Source organism: Podarcis liolepis (assembly GCF_965112155.1).
Source record: "Podarcis liolepis genome assembly, chromosome: 3".
Lineage (NCBI taxonomy): Eukaryota > Metazoa > Chordata > Lepidosauria > Squamata > Lacertidae > Podarcis > Podarcis liolepis.
Genome location: NC_139557.1, coordinates 28,749,975 through 28,771,732, shown reverse-complemented (window position 1 = coordinate 28,771,732; position 21,758 = coordinate 28,749,975). Strand labels below are relative to the sequence as shown.

Sequence of the window (21,758 nt, the reverse complement as noted above, 5' to 3'; positions counted from 1 at the left end):
GCATGAGGGAGGGTACAGTAGTATCAGTGCTGTGGCACATAATACATCACACCATGCGGAGAGAGAAAATTAAAGGGCCCCCTGATACACAATATAAATCACCACCATCTTTATTACATAGTTTGGAAATTCTTCTCATGACTCAACTTCAAGACAGAAGATAAATTTACTTGTAAGAGATCTTTTGCATTAAAAACACACACACACACACACACACACACACACACAACCTTAACACATTTATTGTGGCATGAACTACGACCGACATATTCTGCAACATGAGCTACAGCCTGCTTTATCCATTGCAAAACCTGATGAAGATCTCTATCATTTTCACGATCTGTGACAATGCGGGCCACATTCCAGTGGTGAGCAGGGCAAAACAAAATGAATCCTTAAAAAAAGAAAAATGCACACACACACACGCACAGAGCACATTTCCAGCTCTTTCTCCACTATAGCACATGTCTGCAGGTGGCTACAAAGATCTTTCTGCCAGGGGAATTTTCTCTCCAGATCTTAGCACTATGTTCCCACCACTCTCATTCTAGCGCTTATCTCTCTTATCTTAGTGCTGTGCTGTGGTGCTTAGTGCTAAGATCAGAGATAACATTATTACTTTGCCAGCTCTTTAAGGGCTTGTTTTCAATCTAATGATTAAAACATGGTAGATGCACCAAATGATCCATTAGTCATGGCAAGATGACTAATGGTAAAAGCCATAAAATGACCCCCCCCAAAAAAAAGCCATAAAATCACATGGGATGATTAATAGGTGGGTGAGGCTCTGGGACAGGCCTGGCAGAGCAGCTTGAAGGATGTGGCTGGCTGGATTAGGCCTGCAGGCCAGAAGTTCCCCACTGCTGCTCTGAATTTAATTATATAACTTTTAAAACCTAATACGTTACTATCCATCTTAAGCCCATATGATAAGAGGGCTATATATCTGAACACACAAACAAGCAAACAAGTTGTAACTCTCTACTTCCTTTCCAAGAAAATGACAAAGTGTTATATTACTACATTATGTTACTATTTTAGTTAAATGTTGCTTTTTGGTGAAAAGCAGTATACAAAGTTTAAAACAAAATGTGAAAACAAGGAAATATTGGGTGAGAAGACCTATAACTCGCCTTCCTTTCAGTCAATAAAAAGCAATATTGATAAGGATGTCTTTTATAGGACAAATAGGGTTTCACATGCAAGTCTGACCCAACGAAGCAAGCAAACCTATATATCAAGTCAAAAATAAGCCCCACTGAAGTTAGCAGGGCTTGATCCAAGGTATGTGGATACAGGATTGCAACTACCGACTGTTTAGTCATAGCATTTTCAGAATGAGGTGGGTGTTTTTGCTTTGGTGGCTGGGAAAACATATCCCAAATAGAAGACTACAGGTGTATGATTGACTGCTAAGGGCTGACCGCTGGCTAGTGCCTTTATGACATCACTAGAACCAAATACCCTCATCACTCTGAAGGCACTTTAAAAGTGAGGCCTTTAAACGCCAGGCAATACGAATGGCAAATGTGATTCACTTTGCAGAGAGCTTTAGGCAGCTAAAGACCAAGCACTCATTAAGTATTCGCTGTACAGTTAAGTTACAGTCCAATGGTATCCAGGTCTACTCAGAAGTAAGTTCACATTTTATGGGGATTCCTCCCAGTTAAGTGGCAGTCTGGACTTTGGTTCAGAGTTGGCATTGGAGAAAAGAGGATTTGCCTTTAGCAGCTGTACAGGCAGACAGAAATCCAACAGGTTAAGCCTCTTCTGGTATAGAAATGCAATTAGGGGAAAGCTTTACCATGACTGTCCCCTCTCTAATTTTGTGTGAGACACCATGCCTCCCACCAGCATCCATACTGAGTTATTCCCCCCTGCCGCCGCCATTTTGTGACTGGAGCCCACAGCAGTCTCTCAAAACTCAGAATGTGCTCGCTGGTCCAAAAAGTTGGTGACCCCCTAGTCTAGTGGCTGAGCATGATTAGGACTGAGAAAAAATACCTCGTGCAAACTCAGTTCAACCCAAAACTTTGTGGCTTTAGGCAACTCACATTCTTTAATAAAAGTTGCTTCTTTTTACTGTTTGCCGTCTCACATTAAGAACATTTATTCTTCATGTTTTACTTCTTCTTATTACAGATAATTCCAAACGCAGGTAATTCTGATAACTATAAGATTCACCCACATGAAAAAAAAATGGCCTAAAGCCTATAATAATATAAAGAACAAGACTATACACAATCGAAGGTATTTTAAATAGATTTTTTCCTTCTTATTTGTGTATTAGCTATTAAAAGGAGACAATTTTGAAATAAAGTATTATTGTAGCGCAAAGAAATTTTGCAGGGAAACAGACTGTGATAAATGTATTGCAAATCACACATTACAAAGAAAATGAAACAACAAGGTGGGAAGGCAGACCCCCCACCACCACGTGCCAGTAGAGTATGCGTAAGCCAGCTCTGCCCCTGTCCCACCCCTTTTCTGGCCACTTCCAGGTTGTGGTGATGTGCATTTGAATGGTTGCACACATATTGGACGACCGTGAAATGGCCATTGCCTTTCTTGCTAATGGCAATGGATAGGATTCAAAGAGGTAACGTATTTTTCCATCTATACGACGCCCCCATGCATAAGACACCCTCTATTTTGGGGGACTCTGATTAAAAAAATGGGGGGAAGATACTATCCGTGTATAAGACGAGCCCAGATTTTGAACATTTATAATAAATAATAATAATAATAATAATTTATTATTTATACCCCGCCTATCTGGCTGGGCTTCCCCAGCCACTCTGGGCGGCTTCCAAACTTCCAAAAGAATATTAAAATACTGTAATACATCAAACATTAAAAGCTTCCCGAAACAGGGCTGCCTTCAGATGTCTTCTAAAAGCCTGGTAGTTGTTGTTCTCTTTGACATCTGGTGGGAGGGTGTTCCACAGGGAAGGCGCCACTACCGAGAAGGCCCTCTGCCTAGTCTTATACATGGAAAAGGATGGTACTTTAACCACACTTAACAGTTTAAGCATGCCCTAGGATTTTTGATTCCACGTATACACACACACACACACACACACACCCCTACCTTTGAAGATGAGATCTCTGGCATATCACAATCTGCTGTTCAAAGCTATCTCAGTAATGAACGCAGTTGGAACTGTGGCCGGGGAGCCAGGAGGCAATATCTCCTTCACAGCACAGACTGAGCCATGCTGTTCATTGGATCCCAACTACAGTGGTACCTCGGGTTACAAACACCTTGGGTTACAAACACTTTGGGTTACAGATTCTGCTAACCCGGAAGCAGTACCTTGGGTTAAGAACTTTACCTCAGGATGAGAACAGAAATCGTGTGGTGGCCCCATTAGCTAAAGTGGTACCTCAGGATAAGAACGGTTTCAGGTTAAGAATGGACCTCCGGAATGAATTAAGTTCGTAACCAGAGGTACCACTGTATCGTAATTCACACACATTGTCCACGCAGAGCTCCATGTAGACTGCAGAGCCTTGCAAATCCTTGAAGTTGGGCCAGAGATTGAAATCCATTTGGATGTGCCCAACTTGAATTCATCCGAAACTTGTCCGTTCGACAGTGAGCAGCTGTTGATGCAGCGTTTTTAAATGCGAGGAGAGGAGAGAATATACGAATGTTTAAAAGCTATTATAGATAATCTTACCTTTTTCGGAGGGGGTCTTTCTAGAGGTCCAGGTGTGTTAGAATAATACCTAAAAATATAAAGTGTAATGTACTTAATGTGAATATTTATAAGTGTAAAGCTCAATATTGTTAGTACAACCACCTTGTTTTAAAATGCCGTTATCCTGAAAGGTAGTACAAACTTAAGTATTGCCCATATGGATTCTGACTCTCATCAGCCCTAGCCAGCATGACCAATGGTCAGGGATGATGGGAGCTGTAGATCAACAGCATCCAAAGAATCACAGGTTAGCCATCCCTAGTCTACATGATAATGGCAGGTCTATCTCAGGCAATAACCAATTGCCCACAGACAAACCAGGACATATTGCTTGGTTTGATGTTTTGCACTGGTCTGAAAACAGTCAATATACCGGTAGTTCTCTGTATTGGTCCAGGATGGTGGACCAATAAGGTGGGCTGCCCCTAAAGACTCAGGAATCAAGTGAATTCAAAACTCTGCAGGCTGTAAGCACCTGCAGCTCACTCACTCTTAGTGATAACAACTAAGGAACTATTGCACAGTCTCTAACACTCCTGGTTCAAATCCTTTGGTGCTTGGTGCTTAACTTAGATAGTCCACAAACAATGTGATGAGTAGTTATGGGTAGAAGCTTCCTTCCTACAACTTCCCCTAGGCATGTTCTTTCTGCTTAGAAAACCGTTTATCGATATCTAGAAGCATGTAAATGCTTCCACCGTCATTTATTCTTCTAAGAGGCACCAAAATCCAGTTGGCTTCTTGAAGTTACAAATGTCACTGAATTCTCAATGGATGTATACTACTTTTTTAAGGGTGCAAACTTTTTGCTTCTGAAGGGAGTGATTATTAGAGACCATGCCAGGTAATGTTTAGACACTTCTTAGGCAGCAACAATTAAAAAAACAAAAAACAAAACCATCTTCTAACATTTTCTTTATTCCTGAAACTGAACACAAAAGTAGGGATGCAATAATTTAGGGCAGGCAACCATAGTTTCTGGCTTCAAACTGATAAGACAAGTGAGACAAATGTCTGCGCAGATAGGTACAGCATTACAATTTATTTATCATATGCAGTGCCAAAAGCAGGGAGTGACTACACACAGTCAGCCTATGTATTCTGTGCCTCAAATTTTGTGAATTCTGCGAGAAAGGACCCCAGATTCTGCAGTTGAAATAAACTGTGCAAATTAAGAATATTTCATACCATCTATTGATCAGGCATAATTGATTTTATATCCATGATTCTTTTTTTTTTTTAATAAAAAAAATGGGGCAGGGAAGCTGGGAAACAGGAAAAAGGAAGGTTGAAGGAAGACATATTCAAAAGCTTCTCTATAAAGTATGTATGCTATATATTTTTAAACATGAAAACAAATTTACTCAGGATATTGGAATAGATAACAGACCAAACTTTCTGTCTAATGCAGCAAACCTGTGTTGTAAAGAAGGAATACGGCTCTATTTTATAAGAGAAAGAGAAAGCTGTTGACCTCTATGTCAGAAGCATTTGCTAAGTGAAGCAGATCTGCTGTCAATAATTCTGCCATAAGTTTTAAACAAAATAAAAATAAAAATGCAGCTCTTATTTACAGAAACAAGGCTTCTGCCTGCCTGGATCCTGTACTGTCGCTCACTACTGCAGTTTCTAGGAAGAGTTTACACTCAGCTGAAGCAATAAGCTTAATTGGTGGGACAGACTGCCTTTCTATTTATAACCATGGCTGAAAATAGTAAGGCTGTAATCTGCATAACTGTGCAACTCGGCCCCTTTGTAGCTTTCTACAAAGTCCAGAGCTTATGCACAAAAGTTGTGCCCACACCAAAAAAAACAAGAAACAAAACAAAAACAAAAACACACTGGGCATAATCCTGAGTACAAAACGAATGAATAACCATTACAGTGGATGCTCGGGTTGCAAACGTGATCTGTGCGGGATGCATGTTCATGTAGTGGTTGGGAGTTACTCATGCGTAATCCTGCTCCGTTTGAGCATCGGATTGCCTGGTTAAACCCTCCGGACTGCGCAGCCCATCTTAGTGTGGCTGCTCTTAGTCACTTGTAGAATCTGACTGTGGGCGTTTCTTAAAGCGTTGCCAACATAAGAGTTGTTTGACGCCCAATCGTTTCCGCCTCTCACTGCGCGGGAGTCTCCTGCGCAGGGTGGGCGTGGGCAATGGGGTGCTTGGGCTCTCCTCGCTAACTTCCAATGAAGAGTCCTGGAGCCCCTGCACCTCCCTGTCCCGTTGCTCTCCCTGATCCCCTGTGTTACACTCATTCTCTTCCCCTTCTTCCCAGCTGAGTCTCCCTCTAGCGCTTGGACCTTCCCCTGCAGAATCAGAGACCCTCTCCTTCTCCCGTGCCTCTGATGGCAGTTCCCTGACAGTTCACAACCCGCAGCATTCGCAACCCGCAGCGGTGCATCTGTGCACGCACGGGTTGCGATTTGGCACTCATGCGCAAAGCACAATTTAGCGCTTCTGTGCATGTGCAACCGCCAAAACCTGGAAGTAACCCATTCCAGTACTACGGGTTTTGGCGCATCCGTAACCCGAAAAAATGCAACCTGAAGCGTCTGTAACCTGAGGTATGACTGTATTTAAGTAGAGAGTGAGAGAATGTGAATAACTTTTACAAAGAAGGATCTAAGTCATGGCCTATATCAAGATAAGGAGGCTTAATGAAAGTGTGGGCAGAGCTCCAAGAAGTCAGTCACCTGATGTCTCTCAGCTAAAGGAATCTGATAGAGAGTGACTGGGGCAAAATAAAAAGCAGCATTCTAACAAGATGGTCTGACTGACCTTCAGGAATGGACCTTCAGGATTTAGCTCTTGAGCTAAATCAGAGCAAATGGAAATACATTAAAGAATGCTCTATGACAAGTGTTTCCTGAAAACGAGCTGCCCTCAACCATAACCTCATAAGCAAAGAGATGAAGGCATTTAGGTTGGGGAACAAACACTAAGAATATCTGTTTTATTTTACACAAGCCTAATTGGATCAGTATGAAAGCTGGGGGGGAAACCTGAACCACAGACCAAGAAAACTCTCCCAACATTGTGGGAGAGTTATTGACATATGATGCAAGGATGCCTAATCGCTTCAAAACCAGCTTCAGACACAGAAAGTAAACTGTGGTGAGATAACAAACATTACTGTGGGATGGAATAAAAACAATGGGAAAATACCTGGCCATCTGAACTACTGTAATTCAAGTCAACATGGCTAGATAACAGTTGCTCAGGGGCAAAAGAGCAAAGAAGAGCTCCCACCAGGTGCCAAAGGTGTGCTGAACCAAAGGTGGACTGTTCCAGGTGCTCTGCTTACGCCATGTTGGTACTCAAGATGACCCCATCCTTAATTGGTAGTAAGCTGTAGCATGGAGCTCATACACAGCTTGCTTTGATCTCCACTAATTGGCCTGCTTGGGTGGTACCCTTATCTGTGGGCCTGGGAGGTTGGGCACAGAGAGGAGAAACCTTGGCAATGTTTGGGCATTTGCCACCTGTTTTCCCGTGTGACAAATGCTATTCCATTGTATAATGAATGTATGCATCTTAGCTTGGGTGCGGACAGTCCATCTCTGGACTAAGCCATCTCTTGCTGTGTAGTCCGTCTTCAATAAAAGCACCAGAAGTGGTCACTCTGGCGTTTTAGACTTTTTCCTTGGTTCTTCTGCGAAATCAAGCTCCTGTGAGCCCTCTGGCTCTGCAGGGCGCAACACTATAGACACTAAGGCATAGAGGCTTCTAGAACATGCCTTCAGTGTGCCTGCAAAGGATGCTGGCCAAGTTGAAAGAAGCCTACAAATCTCTTGCACATTTCTGTTGACTTAGGTCAGGCATCCCCACACTCGGCCCTCCAGCTGTTTTGGGACTACAACTCCCACCATCCCTAGCTAACAGTACCAGTGGTGGAATTGGAATTGTAGTCCCAAAACATCTAGAGGGCCAAGTTTGGGGATGCCTGACTTAGGTGGTACTTTCATAAGCAGAGGCTGAATGGTCATCTGTTATGGATGCTTTAGTTGAGATTACTGCACTGCAGCGAGTTGGACTCAACAACCCTTGGGATCCCCTTTCCAACTGTTCTGTGAATCCTATGTTCCTCAAGCAAGTTCACTCAGAGAGGCGGCCAGGCCAGAGCAGTGAACACAAGAGTTGTGCTATGCTTTCAACACATCCAGCTCCCTTTCTGTGTCCTGTCAGAGCAAATGCTCTGAAAAGGGGGGAGGAGCAGCCGCAATGGCTCAGACTCACTGCTTGATTCTTCCACAAAGGGGAAAAAAGGAGGGTAGCACTGAAAAGAAAACAGAGAAGAGATCCTAACAGCTGCTGGCTAGTAGACAAATCCACTGAAATGAATCCAACGTTCTCCAATTCTTTCACAAAGTAGTATCTCTTGTGCTGCACTGTCTGCAAAATCAAGTTCCCTCTAGTTTTCTGGGTTTGTTTTGCGCCCCCTACCCTGTTACTTTGATGGTAGTTAGTGGTTTCCACTAACTATGCTCAGTTTAAAAACTTTTAACAGTTTAAAAACTTCTTCCCGCAAAAATAAAAAGGGGGAGGAATCAAACCATGATGCACTTTATTCATTGAAGATTTGCACTGAAGTAGATCTATAATTTACTCCTCATCGATTTTACTACCATGCAGGATCTATCACCTCTATGATATAAATCAGGCTTCCTCAGCCTCGGCCCTCCAGATGTTTTTGGCCTACAACTCCCATGATCCCTAGCTAGCAGGACCAGTGGTCAGGGATGATAGGAATTGTAGTCTCAAAACATCTGGAGGCCAAGGTTGAGGAAGCTTGATATAAATAGTAAAATGTAAGTTCTCTGTAAGAACAAGCCAGCTTCAGAACCACAGAGGTTAGTGGTAAACCACAGAGGTTAGTGGTAAAACCACGATCCTGGGTTTGAATGCAATGACTAAATTTAAATGCACCCAGAGCTGCCAAAGTGCTCCTACTAGGAGTGTGTACACACTATGCCTTTAAAGCACATTCAAAGCACATTCTCTCTCAAAGAATTCTGGGCATTGTAGTTTTCTCTTCACAGTTACAATTCCCAGAAATCCTTAACAGACTACAGTGGCTGGATTCGTGTGTGTGTGTTTTTTTACGGGTGGATTCAAGGAGTGCAGGAAAGGCAGGGGTAGGGCGGAAGCCCAAGCAGTGTGTGCAGTGCTAAGAAATGGTTTAGCATGAAATGTAAACATATCCATAAATGGGCTAAGGATTTTGGTTATAATATTCAGTTAGAGTCATGGGGAAAGTTATGGAACGAAGGAATTCAATTTATTGCCTGTAGTGCTTTAAAAGAAAAGGTTATGATAATGATGTATAGATGGTATATAACACCAACTAAACTTGCTAAAATGTGTAAGACTAGAAATAAGGAAATGTAAAGAAATGGATGGAAATTTCTATCATATCTGGTGGACATGCAGTAAAGTAAAACTTACTGGGAAATGATATATAATGAGTTAAAGAAAATTTACTAAAGTACATTTGTTTTAAAAAAACAACCAGAAGCATTTTTATTGGGTATAGTAGGTAAAGAAATCCCCCCAAAAAGATCAGAAATTATTTATGTATGTGTCAGAGCTGCCCTAGGTCCCAGGTCACAAAGGACCAACGCCAGTTCGTTGTTATATACAAAAGTCTTTATTGAAGTTCATTTTCGCTTTCACAGCCGCAGCGTGCAGCTCTACGTCTGAAACTCTAGACCGCTGAAGCTCCGTCTGAATCTCCTCCCCCCAGACACCAGTTTAAGACTCTAGCCTTGCTCCACCTCTTCCTTTGCTCTTTCCTCCTCTGGGTCCGCCTGTCAGCTGGGGTCTCCCTTCCTAGACTCTTCTGACACTGAGTCCCCTGAGTCTTCCCCCTGCCTCCGGCGGGCTTTAGGACCTGGTTCCCAATCCGGGCTTTCTGCTGTCCCGCGCGCCTGTACATTCGAACTTGGCGCGCGCGCCCAGCCGGCAACCTTCCTCCTGACCATTACACTGCTCCTGTCACTGCTTCCCCCTTCGGGGAGGCTAGCTGGACCTGACCTCCCCTCCGTTCCCCCACTCTCCGATAGAGGCGTGGTCAGTCCCGACTCATCTTCTCTCCCTGCTGGAGGAGACGCTGGCCCTGACACATGGGACTCTTCCCCCCCACTACGCTCTGGTGGGGAAGCTGGTCCTGATCTCCAGCTGCTGCTTTGGGAGTCCCCGCTGGCCCCCCTTGCCCTGACCATCGGCGCCTCCTTCTGGGAATCTTCTGATTCGCTGGAGAAGCTCATGGAATCTCTCGGGTCACTGCCATACTCCCCTACGCTGCCCTCCGATTCTTCCCCTTCGCTCTCCATTTCCTCTCTCCCCTGTGCCTCTGTTCCTGAGCCCCTGACAGTATGCAACAATGGCAACAAGGATTCTTTTAGCCCAAAAATGGAAGCAGCAGGAATTACCAACAATAGAAGAGGGGCAGATAAAGATGGTGGAATATGCAGAACTGGCGGAACTGACCGGGAAAATCCAAAACCAGCACGAACAAGCCTTCCCAAAAGATTGGAGTAAATTCGTACAATATTTGAAGGAAATTTGTAAACAATTAACAACAGTTAGGGTATTAGGGAAACCATTAGACGGGAGGGAGGGAAGTCGATTAGCTCATATGAGTAAAAACATATGTGAATAACAAGGATGTATTTAAATGTTATGAAATGGAAATGGAAAATTAATAAAAATAAAAATAAAATAAATAAATAAATACCACTGGTGCAAAATAGAAGTGCTATGAACCAATCATTTGAGGCAATGGGATTGCTGTGGGCTCAAGCTACTGCTTTCAATATATGTAAACCTTTCCAAACCATTTCATATTTCCTGTGCTTCTCAACTATTATGAAGTCACTTGTCCTGTAGCGTTTGCCCTTTCCCATTAAAAGAAACCCCAAAAAATGTTTAGCACTTAAATCCCAAGTGACATGAATCTGAAAGTGAATCTATCGAATGCCTAAGAAAACAAGAGTTCGTCCTGTCCCTAAAAACTCCCTACAATAAAGAAAGCAACATTCTAAGATGGTTTCACAGGACTCAGGTGCTTAATGTTTACAGATTTCAATAGAATTTGGAACAATTTAGCAACACTAACTTCTACTAAAAGGGCTGAAATCCAAATTAGCAAAATACTTATACTAAACCCAGCAAAGGGGGGGCGGGGTTTGGGGGGGTGACAGGAGGTATAATGTCAGTTTTTAACATCCCAGCAATGTAACATCAATTAAGTTAAATTATTAATATTCTGCTCACCGCCGAATATCTTCTGGAACTCTAGGATGCTGCCAGTACGGCAAAGGCTGAAATTTTTCTTTGCCGCATGCAACGTAGAAAAGGTTATGTTCTAGCTCATCAGACCCATGTACAGACTGGCCATTTAATGTAAACAGTCTGTAAGAAATGAATATTGAAAAAGTAAGTATATTATACCTATCAACAGAATACAGTCCCTCCAGTGTGCATAATTATCAGCCCCACTAGCAGCGTGTTTAATTATAACTTTGGAAAAACCAAGAAAATCGGTTCCATTTTTCTGAAGCAATTTTCTAAGACTACCAGGGCGTAGCCAAGGGGGAGGCAGGTAAAGGCAGCTGCTCCTCCTGAATCAATACAAATAAATAAAAATACATAACTGAGGTTCTGCCCCGTCCCAAACAAGAGTCCTGCCCTCAATAATCAGCTCCCAACTGATTAAAAACAGAATAAACATTAAAAAAATCCCTAAACAGGGCTGCCTTCAGATGTCTTCTAAAAGTCAAGATAGTTGTTTATTTCCTTGATATCTGATGGGAGGGCATTCCACAGGGCAGGCGCCACCACCGAGAAGGCCCTCTGCCTAACAAAAGGCTTCCCCCCCAAAATCTTGGCTACACCCATGAAGACTACACTGGCCCAGTGCAGACACAATGCTGGCCACCCAAATAACTACAGAAAGCCCACAAGTAGGGCATGTGGGCAATATAACTCTCTTGCTGTTGCTCCTCAGGAGTTGGCATTCAGATACTTGCTGTCTTGCTTCAATAGCCAGTAGCCACTATGAATGTGACTCAGCTGCTTTTAAAGTAATCTAAGGCTGTGTATACAATCCCATCTACTCTGCATCTGGTGTACTCCCACCACTGTCTTCAGAAGTTGTGTACACATGACATTAGCCACATAAGCACTGCTTACCTGTGGATACCCCCAGAGCGAGAAGATACTTTTTCATTTATCAATCCAAGGACACCGTTCCAATTTTTCAGTGTGAACTTGGGGAGGAGAATTTTCACAGGCGGTATCAACATGTCTCCGTTTGTGAAAACACTATCAAAAAGACATATGAACAAGCTATTTTAAGTAAGGAAACTTCTGGGGGGGAAATATTGTATTTAGAAAATTACTTTGATAAGGATATGTTTCATTAGGAATCCAGCTAGTTACATTTCAGGGACAAGCTTCAAATCGCAACCTCTCTGAGAAAACATTTTAACTCATCAGATAGTGTTGTATATTTTCACCCATTTCCATCTGACATGATAGGGGAAACAAAAGTGAAATACGTTCAGTTGGAGAACCCAAGGAAGATACAGCCTTTGAAAATTCAATTACTTTCTCCTATACCGACAAAAGATGTCCTCAACAATTCCCAGAGGAAATAAACCACAATCCTTTTAAAGAGATAATAGAATCAATTGATTTCTTCAGTGAAGCTCACATTAGAAAATGGCTCTTCCTCTACCTGCAAAGATCCATGGAACCACTTTGAGACTAAAGCTGTAATCTTAAGTATACTGACCTGGAAGTTAAGTATAAATGAAATCAATGGGACTTACTTCTGAGTAAATATGATTAGGAACTGGGCTGCAAAAGCTTTGAAAAGAAGCAAAAGTTTGGATAAATCACAGACAGACACTAAGCCAGTTGAAGTACCTATATATTTTTGGAGAATGGCTATTCCAAATCTCCACTTCTCTATTTTCCCCTGCTTAAAGTGTGTCTGTCTAGTGGGGCATCATTCCTCCTACAGTAATAGTGTAATCAAACGAAGAGCCAACACACACAATACAGCAACAAGATTTGCTGAAAGGATTTTTCTTAAACACCGCTGTTAACTTCCTTAAAGCATGTTACTATGAAAGGGCAACACAAAAGGGGTAGTAGTTCTACTCTCTCATATGAGAAGGTAAACAACACATCTGATATATAAGGCTGGGTTAACTATGACTACAATAATATAAGCAGTGCTAAAGATCTGTATACTTGACCCCAACCTACTTTCACATCCTGCTTTAGCATCACAGAGTGTATCAATAAAACTACATTATGGCAGTGGTTCTCAAACTTTTCCCCACAGATCACTTCAGAATTGCTGAGGGTCTTGGTGGACCACTTAATTATATGCTGTTGTAGCAAAAGTAACATGTTGTGCTAGATTCTGCCTGGTTTTTAATTGTATCTTTACAGACACAGTGTTGATCGTCACCTGGATGAAGCTCCTCTTTAAGTCTGTCAAGTGCTATGGTTCATTACTTTTGGGGTGAGAGACTGACTCAGAGGTGTTCTTTCCAGTCTACAGTATTCCCATTACAGCCGACCCTGCTCCAGGAGTCTTTTATGCATAAACTGGCTTTTCTTGACGGAAACTAAGAGAGCTGCAAAGCTCAAGCTTTTAAGATTCTGCTAACCATTCAGCTGGTTAATTTGGCTTCTAATAGAGTATTTCATACTTGCTTCTAACCTGTTACCCCCTGGCCTAAAGACTGCAGAGAGATAAGACAGAAAATGAGAAGGTTCATTCTGGGGCAGCAAAGATCACAATCTGGCTAGTTAGCAGTATATTTGAGGATTTGATATTACAGCTCTCTGCTTCATCCCAAAGAATAGCGCTGCATGATTTTCTAAGCTAATAATTTATCACAATTATATTCCACCTTTTCCTCTAAAGAAATTAAGTCAGCATAAACGCCCCTGCCTCTCCCATTTTATCCTATTTACTAAATCCACTGAAGTTAACAGACATGATGATTTTACTCTGGTTCTTTTGTGCCACAACCACTCATTTTTGAATCCGTGTACACATAAATTTGCCCAGAATTATCCTGTAGTTTCTAGCGAAATACTGTGTATTGGTGTTCTTTCTCCCAAGCCACCTTAAAGGCAACTTGAACACATTGAAACCTGGGTCTGTACATTTGAGGTTTCCTTATGAATTTCCAGGGGTGGAAACTGTGTGGGGAAACAGTTCGGCAATTTCATAAGGTGAAGACATCACTACCCAGTTTCCACTTACTGGTATGGGCACACAGCACGTGGCTTCAATACACATCAAGCCATGCTAATTTGCACAGCAACAGGCAAACTGAACTTGAAAAACACAGAGAGAAAGCAACCTCGATGTGTTTTAAGCCACTAATGTGTGCACAGACTTAAGTTCATTAATTTCAATGAGTCTACTCTGATTAAGGTAACAACTTAGTTGAATACTGTTCCTAAACATCACAAGTAACAGGACCTCAACAGATATTTAATTCACATTACAAGAACTGTTATTGTGTGTGTGTGTGTGGTTACAAGTGCATTTTTATCTTATAAATATTCAAATATCATCCACAGTACAGCTATGTACCCAAAATTGCAAGGTACAAACCTCCATGATCTGATATACAATTCTGGTCTCAAAACAAATAGGTTTATTGTTCAAGCAAAAGGCAATGAGAGACTTGTAGCAATAGTATTAACAAAATAATACAGAACATCCATCCATAAATATGAACCGCCATCTATTATGTAAGAGAGAGACGTTACCAGAGACACCAACAAACTCAAATCCAGCTTGATTTCAGATTAACTCTCAAGTCAAATATTTATGGCTGCTTATATTTAAAACAAAATTCTACAAGCCACAGAGGTTGCTATCAGAGGATATTTGGGGCCATCTAGTGGAATTCTCAGGGCATAGATACAAACCATGGACCCTAAATTAAAATGAATTTTATTTACAAATATATTGGGCCAATAATAAATATGAATAGTCTAAAGAAAGTATTTGTTAGTCCTTCTGGTCAAGGATATCCCAACCCATTTTCAAGTACTTTTAAACACACCCATCCCTGCCATTTTTCTTTACATAACTCAGAAGTTTGAAAAAGTGAGAATTAGATCGTCTTTACATGATCCTCGTCAATCCAGATAAGCAATACAAATTGTTCAAATACTAGTTGCTGTGAATGCTGAAACTCTGCTTACTTTCCTTGTCCTACAAAAGAACTAAAGACAGCAGCTTGCTCTGCAAAACTTCTCTCACATGGAGACAAACTTAAGTTCTGTAATTTATTCTGTGTGTTTTTATCCCACCCATTCTCCAAGGAGCCCATGATTCTCTCTCCACAACCAGTGCTTTGATTTTAAGGGGCACTCAAGGGTACGCAGTACTGGAACCTCTGTTTTGCTGTTGTTAAAAAGAGTAGAACTTACTGTAACATCATGGTGAGTTAGGTTTCTAGAAAAAAAGCACTGTCCACAGCAATCCTATGCCATCCTTGGCTGAGAGGTAGCAGCTCCATCTGCATACCATGGTAAACCACAGTTAATCGTTTACCATGAATGTGCCCAATAGTTTTGCTCCTTCCCACTAGCACACAAAGGGAGCAAAGATTGTCGTGCCCATTTGCAGCCCTTGTTCTGAGGCAAGTGTGGGAAACTTCAGGCCCTCGGATGTTACTGAACTACAACTCCCATAAGACCAGTGCACATGGTCAACAGCCAAGGATGATGCGAATTGCTCAGGGACATCTAGATGGCCCAAGATTGCCTGCACCTGTTCATAGGTAACATTAAGCTGGGGGTTGTTGTTTATTTGTCCCCAGTCTTTGTGCATGGCGAGCCATGGTTTATGCCACGCAGTGGGTGTCTAAACTTTTTTCAAAGAGGGCCAGATTTGATGAAGTGAAGGGCCGTGAGGGCCAACACAAATTGTTGAGGATTTAAGTTGTTGAGGTTTTTTTTAGGATTTTACCCCAGGAAATAAACTGCCACAGGGGCCAGATTAAACCAACCGGCTGGCTGAATTAGGCCCCCGAAGCGGACTTTGGATGTGCCTAGCGGTGATGTTTCGGACACAGGCAATGACTAGCCAAAGGTCACCTGGTTAACTTCATGCCTAACTAAGGATTTGAACACAGATCCTAGTCAAACACTCTAGCCATCTTTATAGTTATTTTTTATTTCAGAAGAACATTGATAACATCTGAGGATTTGTTAATAATATATGCACTACTTTTAAACAACAACAACAATAACCATATACTTACCTAATATTTAGTGGCTTATTATAGTTTGATTGCCATTTGGAAGGTACTTTTATATTACTGTGGACCACGGGTCGAATCTGCAAAAACAGTGAAACTCAAATTGTATGATGCAACATGTTTCTAAAATTTAATAATTAAAGCAGGCAGTATATATAAGTAAAATGATATAATTTAAGCTGCTACACTTGGTCAGAAGTTGGAGAAATCTACCAGGATCCTAAAGTCCCAATTTATATATGATTTGCACTTCGTAACACACTGTGTCACAACCACTGCCTTTTCAGCAACCTTTGAAAGTTGCTGTTTGCCACAGAAGGAGAGTCACTATCAGGCAGAATGAGGAAGGCAAAACAGATGTTCCATGTATGTATGTGAACTATCTGGACTCGGACCACAGGTATGCGGGAGGAGAGAGGTTAGCCTTTCCACCCCAATGCTGTCTTCCTGATTAAAATCTCCCTAAAACAGCTATCTATTTACTCCATGGCCAAATTTACAGGTCTCTCTATGGGCAAACAACAGCATCAAAAGGGAGTGGGGGTTATTTTCTTTGCTTTCACTTTTAATTTACCCACTGTTTGCAGTTTTGCATAAACAAATCATGGTTAGTCTAAACCAGGAGTAGTCAACCTGGTCCCTAGTGCCCACTAGTGGGCGTTTCAGGATTCCAGGTGGGCGGTAGGGGGTTCTACACCACATGTTACTGCAGCACTAGTGGGCGGTAAGGAAATTTTACCATCAAGAAAAAAGAATTAGTGGGCGGTAAGTATAAAAAGGTTGACTAAAGGTAAAGGTAAAGGGACCCCTGACCATTAGGTCCAGTCGCAGACGACTCTGGGGTTGTGGCGCTCATCTTGCTTTATTGGCCGAGGGAGCCGGCGTACAGCTTCCGGGTCATGTGGCCAGCATGACTAAGCCACTTCTGGCGAACCAGAGCAGCGCACGGAAACGCCGTTTACCTTCCCACCGGAGCGGTACCTATTTATCCACTTGCACTTTGACATGCTTTCGAACTGCTAGGTTGGCAGGAGCAGGGACTGAGCAACAGGAGCTCACCCCGTCGCAGGGATATGAACAGCCGACCTTCTGATTGGCAAGTCCTAGGGTCTGTGGTTTAACCCACAGCACAACCCACGAAAAAGGTTGACTACCCCTGGTCTAAAGGAAGGGTGGGGAACCTGCGGTCCTCCAGGGATTTAAAAATCACTGGTCATTGGGGCAATGCTGGCTGGGGCTTATGGAAGTTGAGCATGACTTTAGCATAACTTCAAAGGTGCCTTGAACTTCTCTATTTAAATGAGTTGGTGTTAGGAAGACTGAGCAAACGTTTCCTGCTGCCAAATAAATGAAAACGCCACTGATCAAATACTCACCACCTCATCCCTCTTCTTTCTTTGAGGTTTCTTTGCCCCTATACTGAAATAACTTAAAAGGGAAAATATAATCAGAATAAACAAAATGTTATTCAACAGCTTGCAAATTCAGTTAAACATTTTGGCCTCGCGGAATACAGGACCTTGATTTATCTGAATCTTCTTAGTCCAAATTAATACCAGAAAAAGAGGCTGCTGTACCACCAGATACAGGCATCTGACTTTGAAAGAGCAACTCGTTTTGAAGTCTCAGAGCAGGAGAGAAAGGGTTTAAGCTTTCACTGACTTAGATGAAGTAGGGATAAGTCCACAAAAGTTTATGCCATTATATGCCATCCATATGCACCTACCCAGACCCTGAGATCATCTTATGAGGCCCTTCTTCGTGTGCCTCCTCCAGGAGAGGTCCAGAGGGTGGCAACACGAGAATGGGCCTTCTCTGCAGTGGCTCCCCATCTGTGGAATGCTCTCCCCAGGGAAGTTTGCCTGGCGCCTTCATTATACACCTTTAGGCACCAGTCAAAAACATTCCTTTGACATCTTATGCCCTTTTGAAATGTGTTGAGGGGGAGGGTTCCTGGGTGGTTTTGTTTTTATTTTGATTATGTATTTTGTGGTATTTATATTCTGATTTTATTCTGTGAACTGCCCTGAGACTTGGGAGTATAGAGTGGTATATAAATTCAATAAATAAAGTAAAGTAAATAATAAACTTGTTACTGTTTAAGGTTCCACAAGACTGTTGTTTTAGAAACATTCAAGTTTTCCACAAATGACTGCCTCATAGAAAATGCTTAAGCATAAATAATAATAAAAATGACGCTGTAAAGTTACTGTACTTTACCATACCCATAAACAGAATGTGCTTGGGATCTTTCAGTTTATTTTAAATCTACTGTGGTGTGGTGTCATTTTCAATTCTTCAAATGTATAAGAAGAGTCATTTCACAGGCATCCAAGTTCACAAATTTATAGGCACTTTACAAACTTGTAACCTACAGTGAAACCTCTGCATTCCATGTTTACTCCAAATGTATTGAACTCTGAGAAGAGCAAGGAAATGGATTTTATTTCCTCTGCCCTGAAACACTAATAAACAAATGCAAACAGCAGTCATCCTGCATTTGTGAGGGCATAAGTAGGTTCAAACAAAAATCTGATCAAACGGGTTTGCACTTACAACACAGAGAGGAATGTAAACACAGCCTACTCAAAACCGCTGCTCAGAATTAAAATAAATGGCCTTGAAAGCTGCATTTCAGTATTCAAAGAATTGTTATCTGTGAGTGATTCCAATTTCTGCCTGCACTTCTCTCCATTAAATTCACCAAGCAAGAACAATGTCAGGAACACGTTGGTATAATGCTTTTTACTGTTGTATTCCAGACAGGAGATTCACATTTAAGTTGGAAATCTTAGATGTTTTTACTCAATCACCCTTTAGTGAAATAGTAAGTAATCATAAGAGTCTGCAGACTTGTTTTGGGCTCGTAACCAAGGGAATGAAGGAGGGAAGGATAGAGGATTGGCAACGGAGAGCATAATAGTGAACACCATCAAAGAGCACTGGAAAGGGAGAAGACACAAAGCAGAAAAAGAAGTTGTTTGCGTTAAGAGTAATGAACAGGGAGTCCTTCAGATGTTATTGGACTACATTCAACTCCGATCAGCCCTAGCCTGGCAAACAATCAGGAGTGAAGGAAGTAGCAGTCCTGCAACATCTGAAGCGCCACAGGTTCCTCAGTCCTGTATTAAGAGGCCAGTCCCTATTTGCGTATGTCTACACAGGTAGGGTTTGGATGCATTCGGTCTCTGTAAAGAGTGTAAGCTATCTGAAAGGCCAGAATTGCAAAATCAAAGCAAGGTGGCAAAGTCCACATGATGGAAGGGGGACACGAAACCTTTTGCAACACAGGCACTTTTTTCTGGTGTAGTACATTCATGTGTCAAGCCTAGGTAATGGAATATGGCTGTGCTGCCAACCTCAGAGATTCCTTAGCTGTGATTCCTGACCTTCCAGGCTCTACAATTCTATCTTCTTAGGAAATACAGGGACAACCCTTTCACATGCAAGGCTAACATTTTAAAATTCTCTACAATGTGCATGTCTTGGCAAGCCACTCCGGTTTCCGATGGAAGAGAAATCTCAAGTTCCTGCGCATTTTGATACACTAGACTACAGGATCTGCAACACCCAAATTGTTCCTGATCGCCTCCGTTCAAACCTCTTCATACTTACTTCAGTTTCCTAAACCTTTCCCTTCCAGCAACCACGTATCTGCCTCCTTGCTCAATGTCGGTCAGGTCCATAACCGAATGCCCTTGGCGGGGTGTGTATATCTTCCTCACCCCAAAGGGTGTGGCCACGCCTTCGTTGAGTTGTATCATGAAGGCTTCGAAGTTAGGCACGTAGCGGTGGTGGATCACAAACTTCCTTCCCAAATAGAAGGGGTCGCCATTACGGTACACCCAAATCGTCCGGGCAGGGGTGACATCTGTCAAGCTATAGACGGCTCGAGGCCGAGTCGCTCCCACCATACTGAAGTCACCAGTTCAGACAGACAGTGAGGGCTGGGGTGGAGTGGCGTTTGGGGAAGAACACAAAATATACAGCAGTGCATTTAAAAAAGAAAGGAAACCCCAATAAACAAATCCAGGACCCCTCCCATACACCCCAAAGCAAAGGGAACTGGGGCAGAGGAGGTGGCTGCAGATCTCCTGTTCAGACCTCTAACCACCTACTTCATAGTGGCATCAAAGTGGGGACACCCCCCACCCCCACCCCAAAGTCTTCCAGGGGGCAACTTTGTCTCTCTCTCTTTCTTTCTCTCTCCCACCTGAGCCTCACACCCCCAATACATAAAAGCCTGACATCACGCCATGTGTGTGGCAGGATTGTGACTGCAGCCCTCAGCAAACAAAATAGGTCTCCACAAGGGTTTCCCTGGAAACGCATTGGGAGAGGGAGAGGGAGGTGGCTCAGGCTGCAAAGGGATTCCCAGGCGCGCCCTGAGGGCTGCGCGCGATCCCGAAGCCTTGGAAGGCGGGAAGCGCGAGACTTGTGCGGGCGCGCGCCTCCTCGCACGGCGACTTTCCTTTGGAGCCAACCGAGTGACCCGCCTGCCCCACTTATGGGTCAAGGAAAATGGCCACATGCAGCTCCCCTCAAACCAAGAACTCTCCCTTTCCTCGGGAGTTTCTCCATTATCTAGAAGTCCTCACTCACCGCGCGCTTCATTTCCAGTTTAAAATAAAAGGGTGAAAACCCCGCAGCGCCTTCCTCTTGCTCCCCATTACTGTCTCCTCAGAGAGTTGCAACTACGCACCCCCCCCCTATTCTGGGGGTGCAAATTTATCCCCTCTCTCCTGATTCTTTTCCCCACACAACACAGATCGACTACAGCCTCGCGCCCCGCCTAGGCTTATTGCTATGCCCTCTCCTTGATGCAAACAAAACCAAACCCAGGTTGTGTGTTTCCCTCCTTCGTCGAAAGAACCGACGAGCCAGCCCTGTTGAATCTGCACAACCTTCAGCAGATCTCTCGCAGCAACGCAAATGCACTTGTGGGAAAGGGAGGGCATTTCAAAATAAGGAGGAAACAGATCTTCCGCCCTTTTCTTTCTTTTGCAAGAATCAGCTGGGACCTGATGGTTTGGAAAGCAAGATATTGGAAGGGGAGGCCGGCTCAGGGCGTGACTTTGTGAGAGAGAGGGATACAAGCAAGCAAACGTTTTTTAAACCTCCCAGTGCAATGCCAAATCGTGTTCATTGCGGCTGACTCCTAGGTAAACGAGCATAGCCGTATCTGAAGAAGTGTGCATGCACATGAAAGCTCATACCAATAACAAACTTAGTTGGTCTCTAAGGTGCTACTGGAAGGAATTGTTTGATTGTTTGTTTGTTTGTTTGTTTGTTTGTTTCCATAACCGCATAGGCTAAGCATATAGCTAAACAAGCCAAAGTTTAGGGCCCCACTCTCTTGGGGGACCCCAAAAAAATTTAAAGGAAAAAAAATCTGGATGTACATTTCCAAAATATAAGATAAAAAACAAATAAAATAAAACCTACATACAGCAACAGTGGCAAATGGCTTTAGATACCTATTAGGTCCATAAATTATCATACAGCATATATTCAACACAAAAAACAGCAACAATTTGTTGTTGGCAAAGGACAGCTGGACGTATAAAGGGCCCCATTACCTTCAGTAGCTTATCAAACCTAAATCCAGCCCTGACTGCATCTTCCAATAACTCTGGGAGAAGCCCCATTGGAGATACGCTTCTGTGTAAACATGCATAGGATTTCACCGTGGGTGGGATTCAACTCTGTTTTACTCAGAGCGGGCCAAGCTTAGTCCTATT

The 21,758-nt window shown here is 42.8% G+C and overlaps 1 protein-coding gene across 5 annotated transcripts in view; it reads right to left on the bottom strand.

The window, feature by feature from the left end:
• The window catches only part of DCDC2C (doublecortin domain containing 2C), a 57,272-nt gene extending 36,180 nt beyond the window's left edge, over nucleotides 1-21,092 (bottom strand). For all 5 annotated transcript variants that reach the window (XR_014524075.1, XR_014524076.1, XM_083495621.1 and 2 more), the window contains exons 1-6: nucleotides 19,633-21,092; nucleotides 17,394-17,445; nucleotides 16,021-16,097; nucleotides 11,903-12,034; nucleotides 10,985-11,122; nucleotides 3,684-3,732 (exon numbers count right to left, since the gene is read on the bottom strand). Coding sequence is in view for 3 of the 5 variants with exons in the window: in XM_083495621.1 (XP_083351747.1) it covers nucleotides 3,684-3,732; nucleotides 10,985-11,122; nucleotides 11,903-12,034; nucleotides 16,021-16,097; nucleotides 17,394-17,445; nucleotides 19,633-19,931 (747 nt within the window). In the remaining 2 variants the exon portion in view is untranslated. The remainder of the gene's footprint in view (nucleotides 1-3,683; nucleotides 3,733-10,984; nucleotides 11,123-11,902; nucleotides 12,035-16,020; nucleotides 16,098-17,393; nucleotides 17,446-19,632) is intronic.
• Nucleotides 21,093-21,758: the final 666 nt, after the last annotated feature.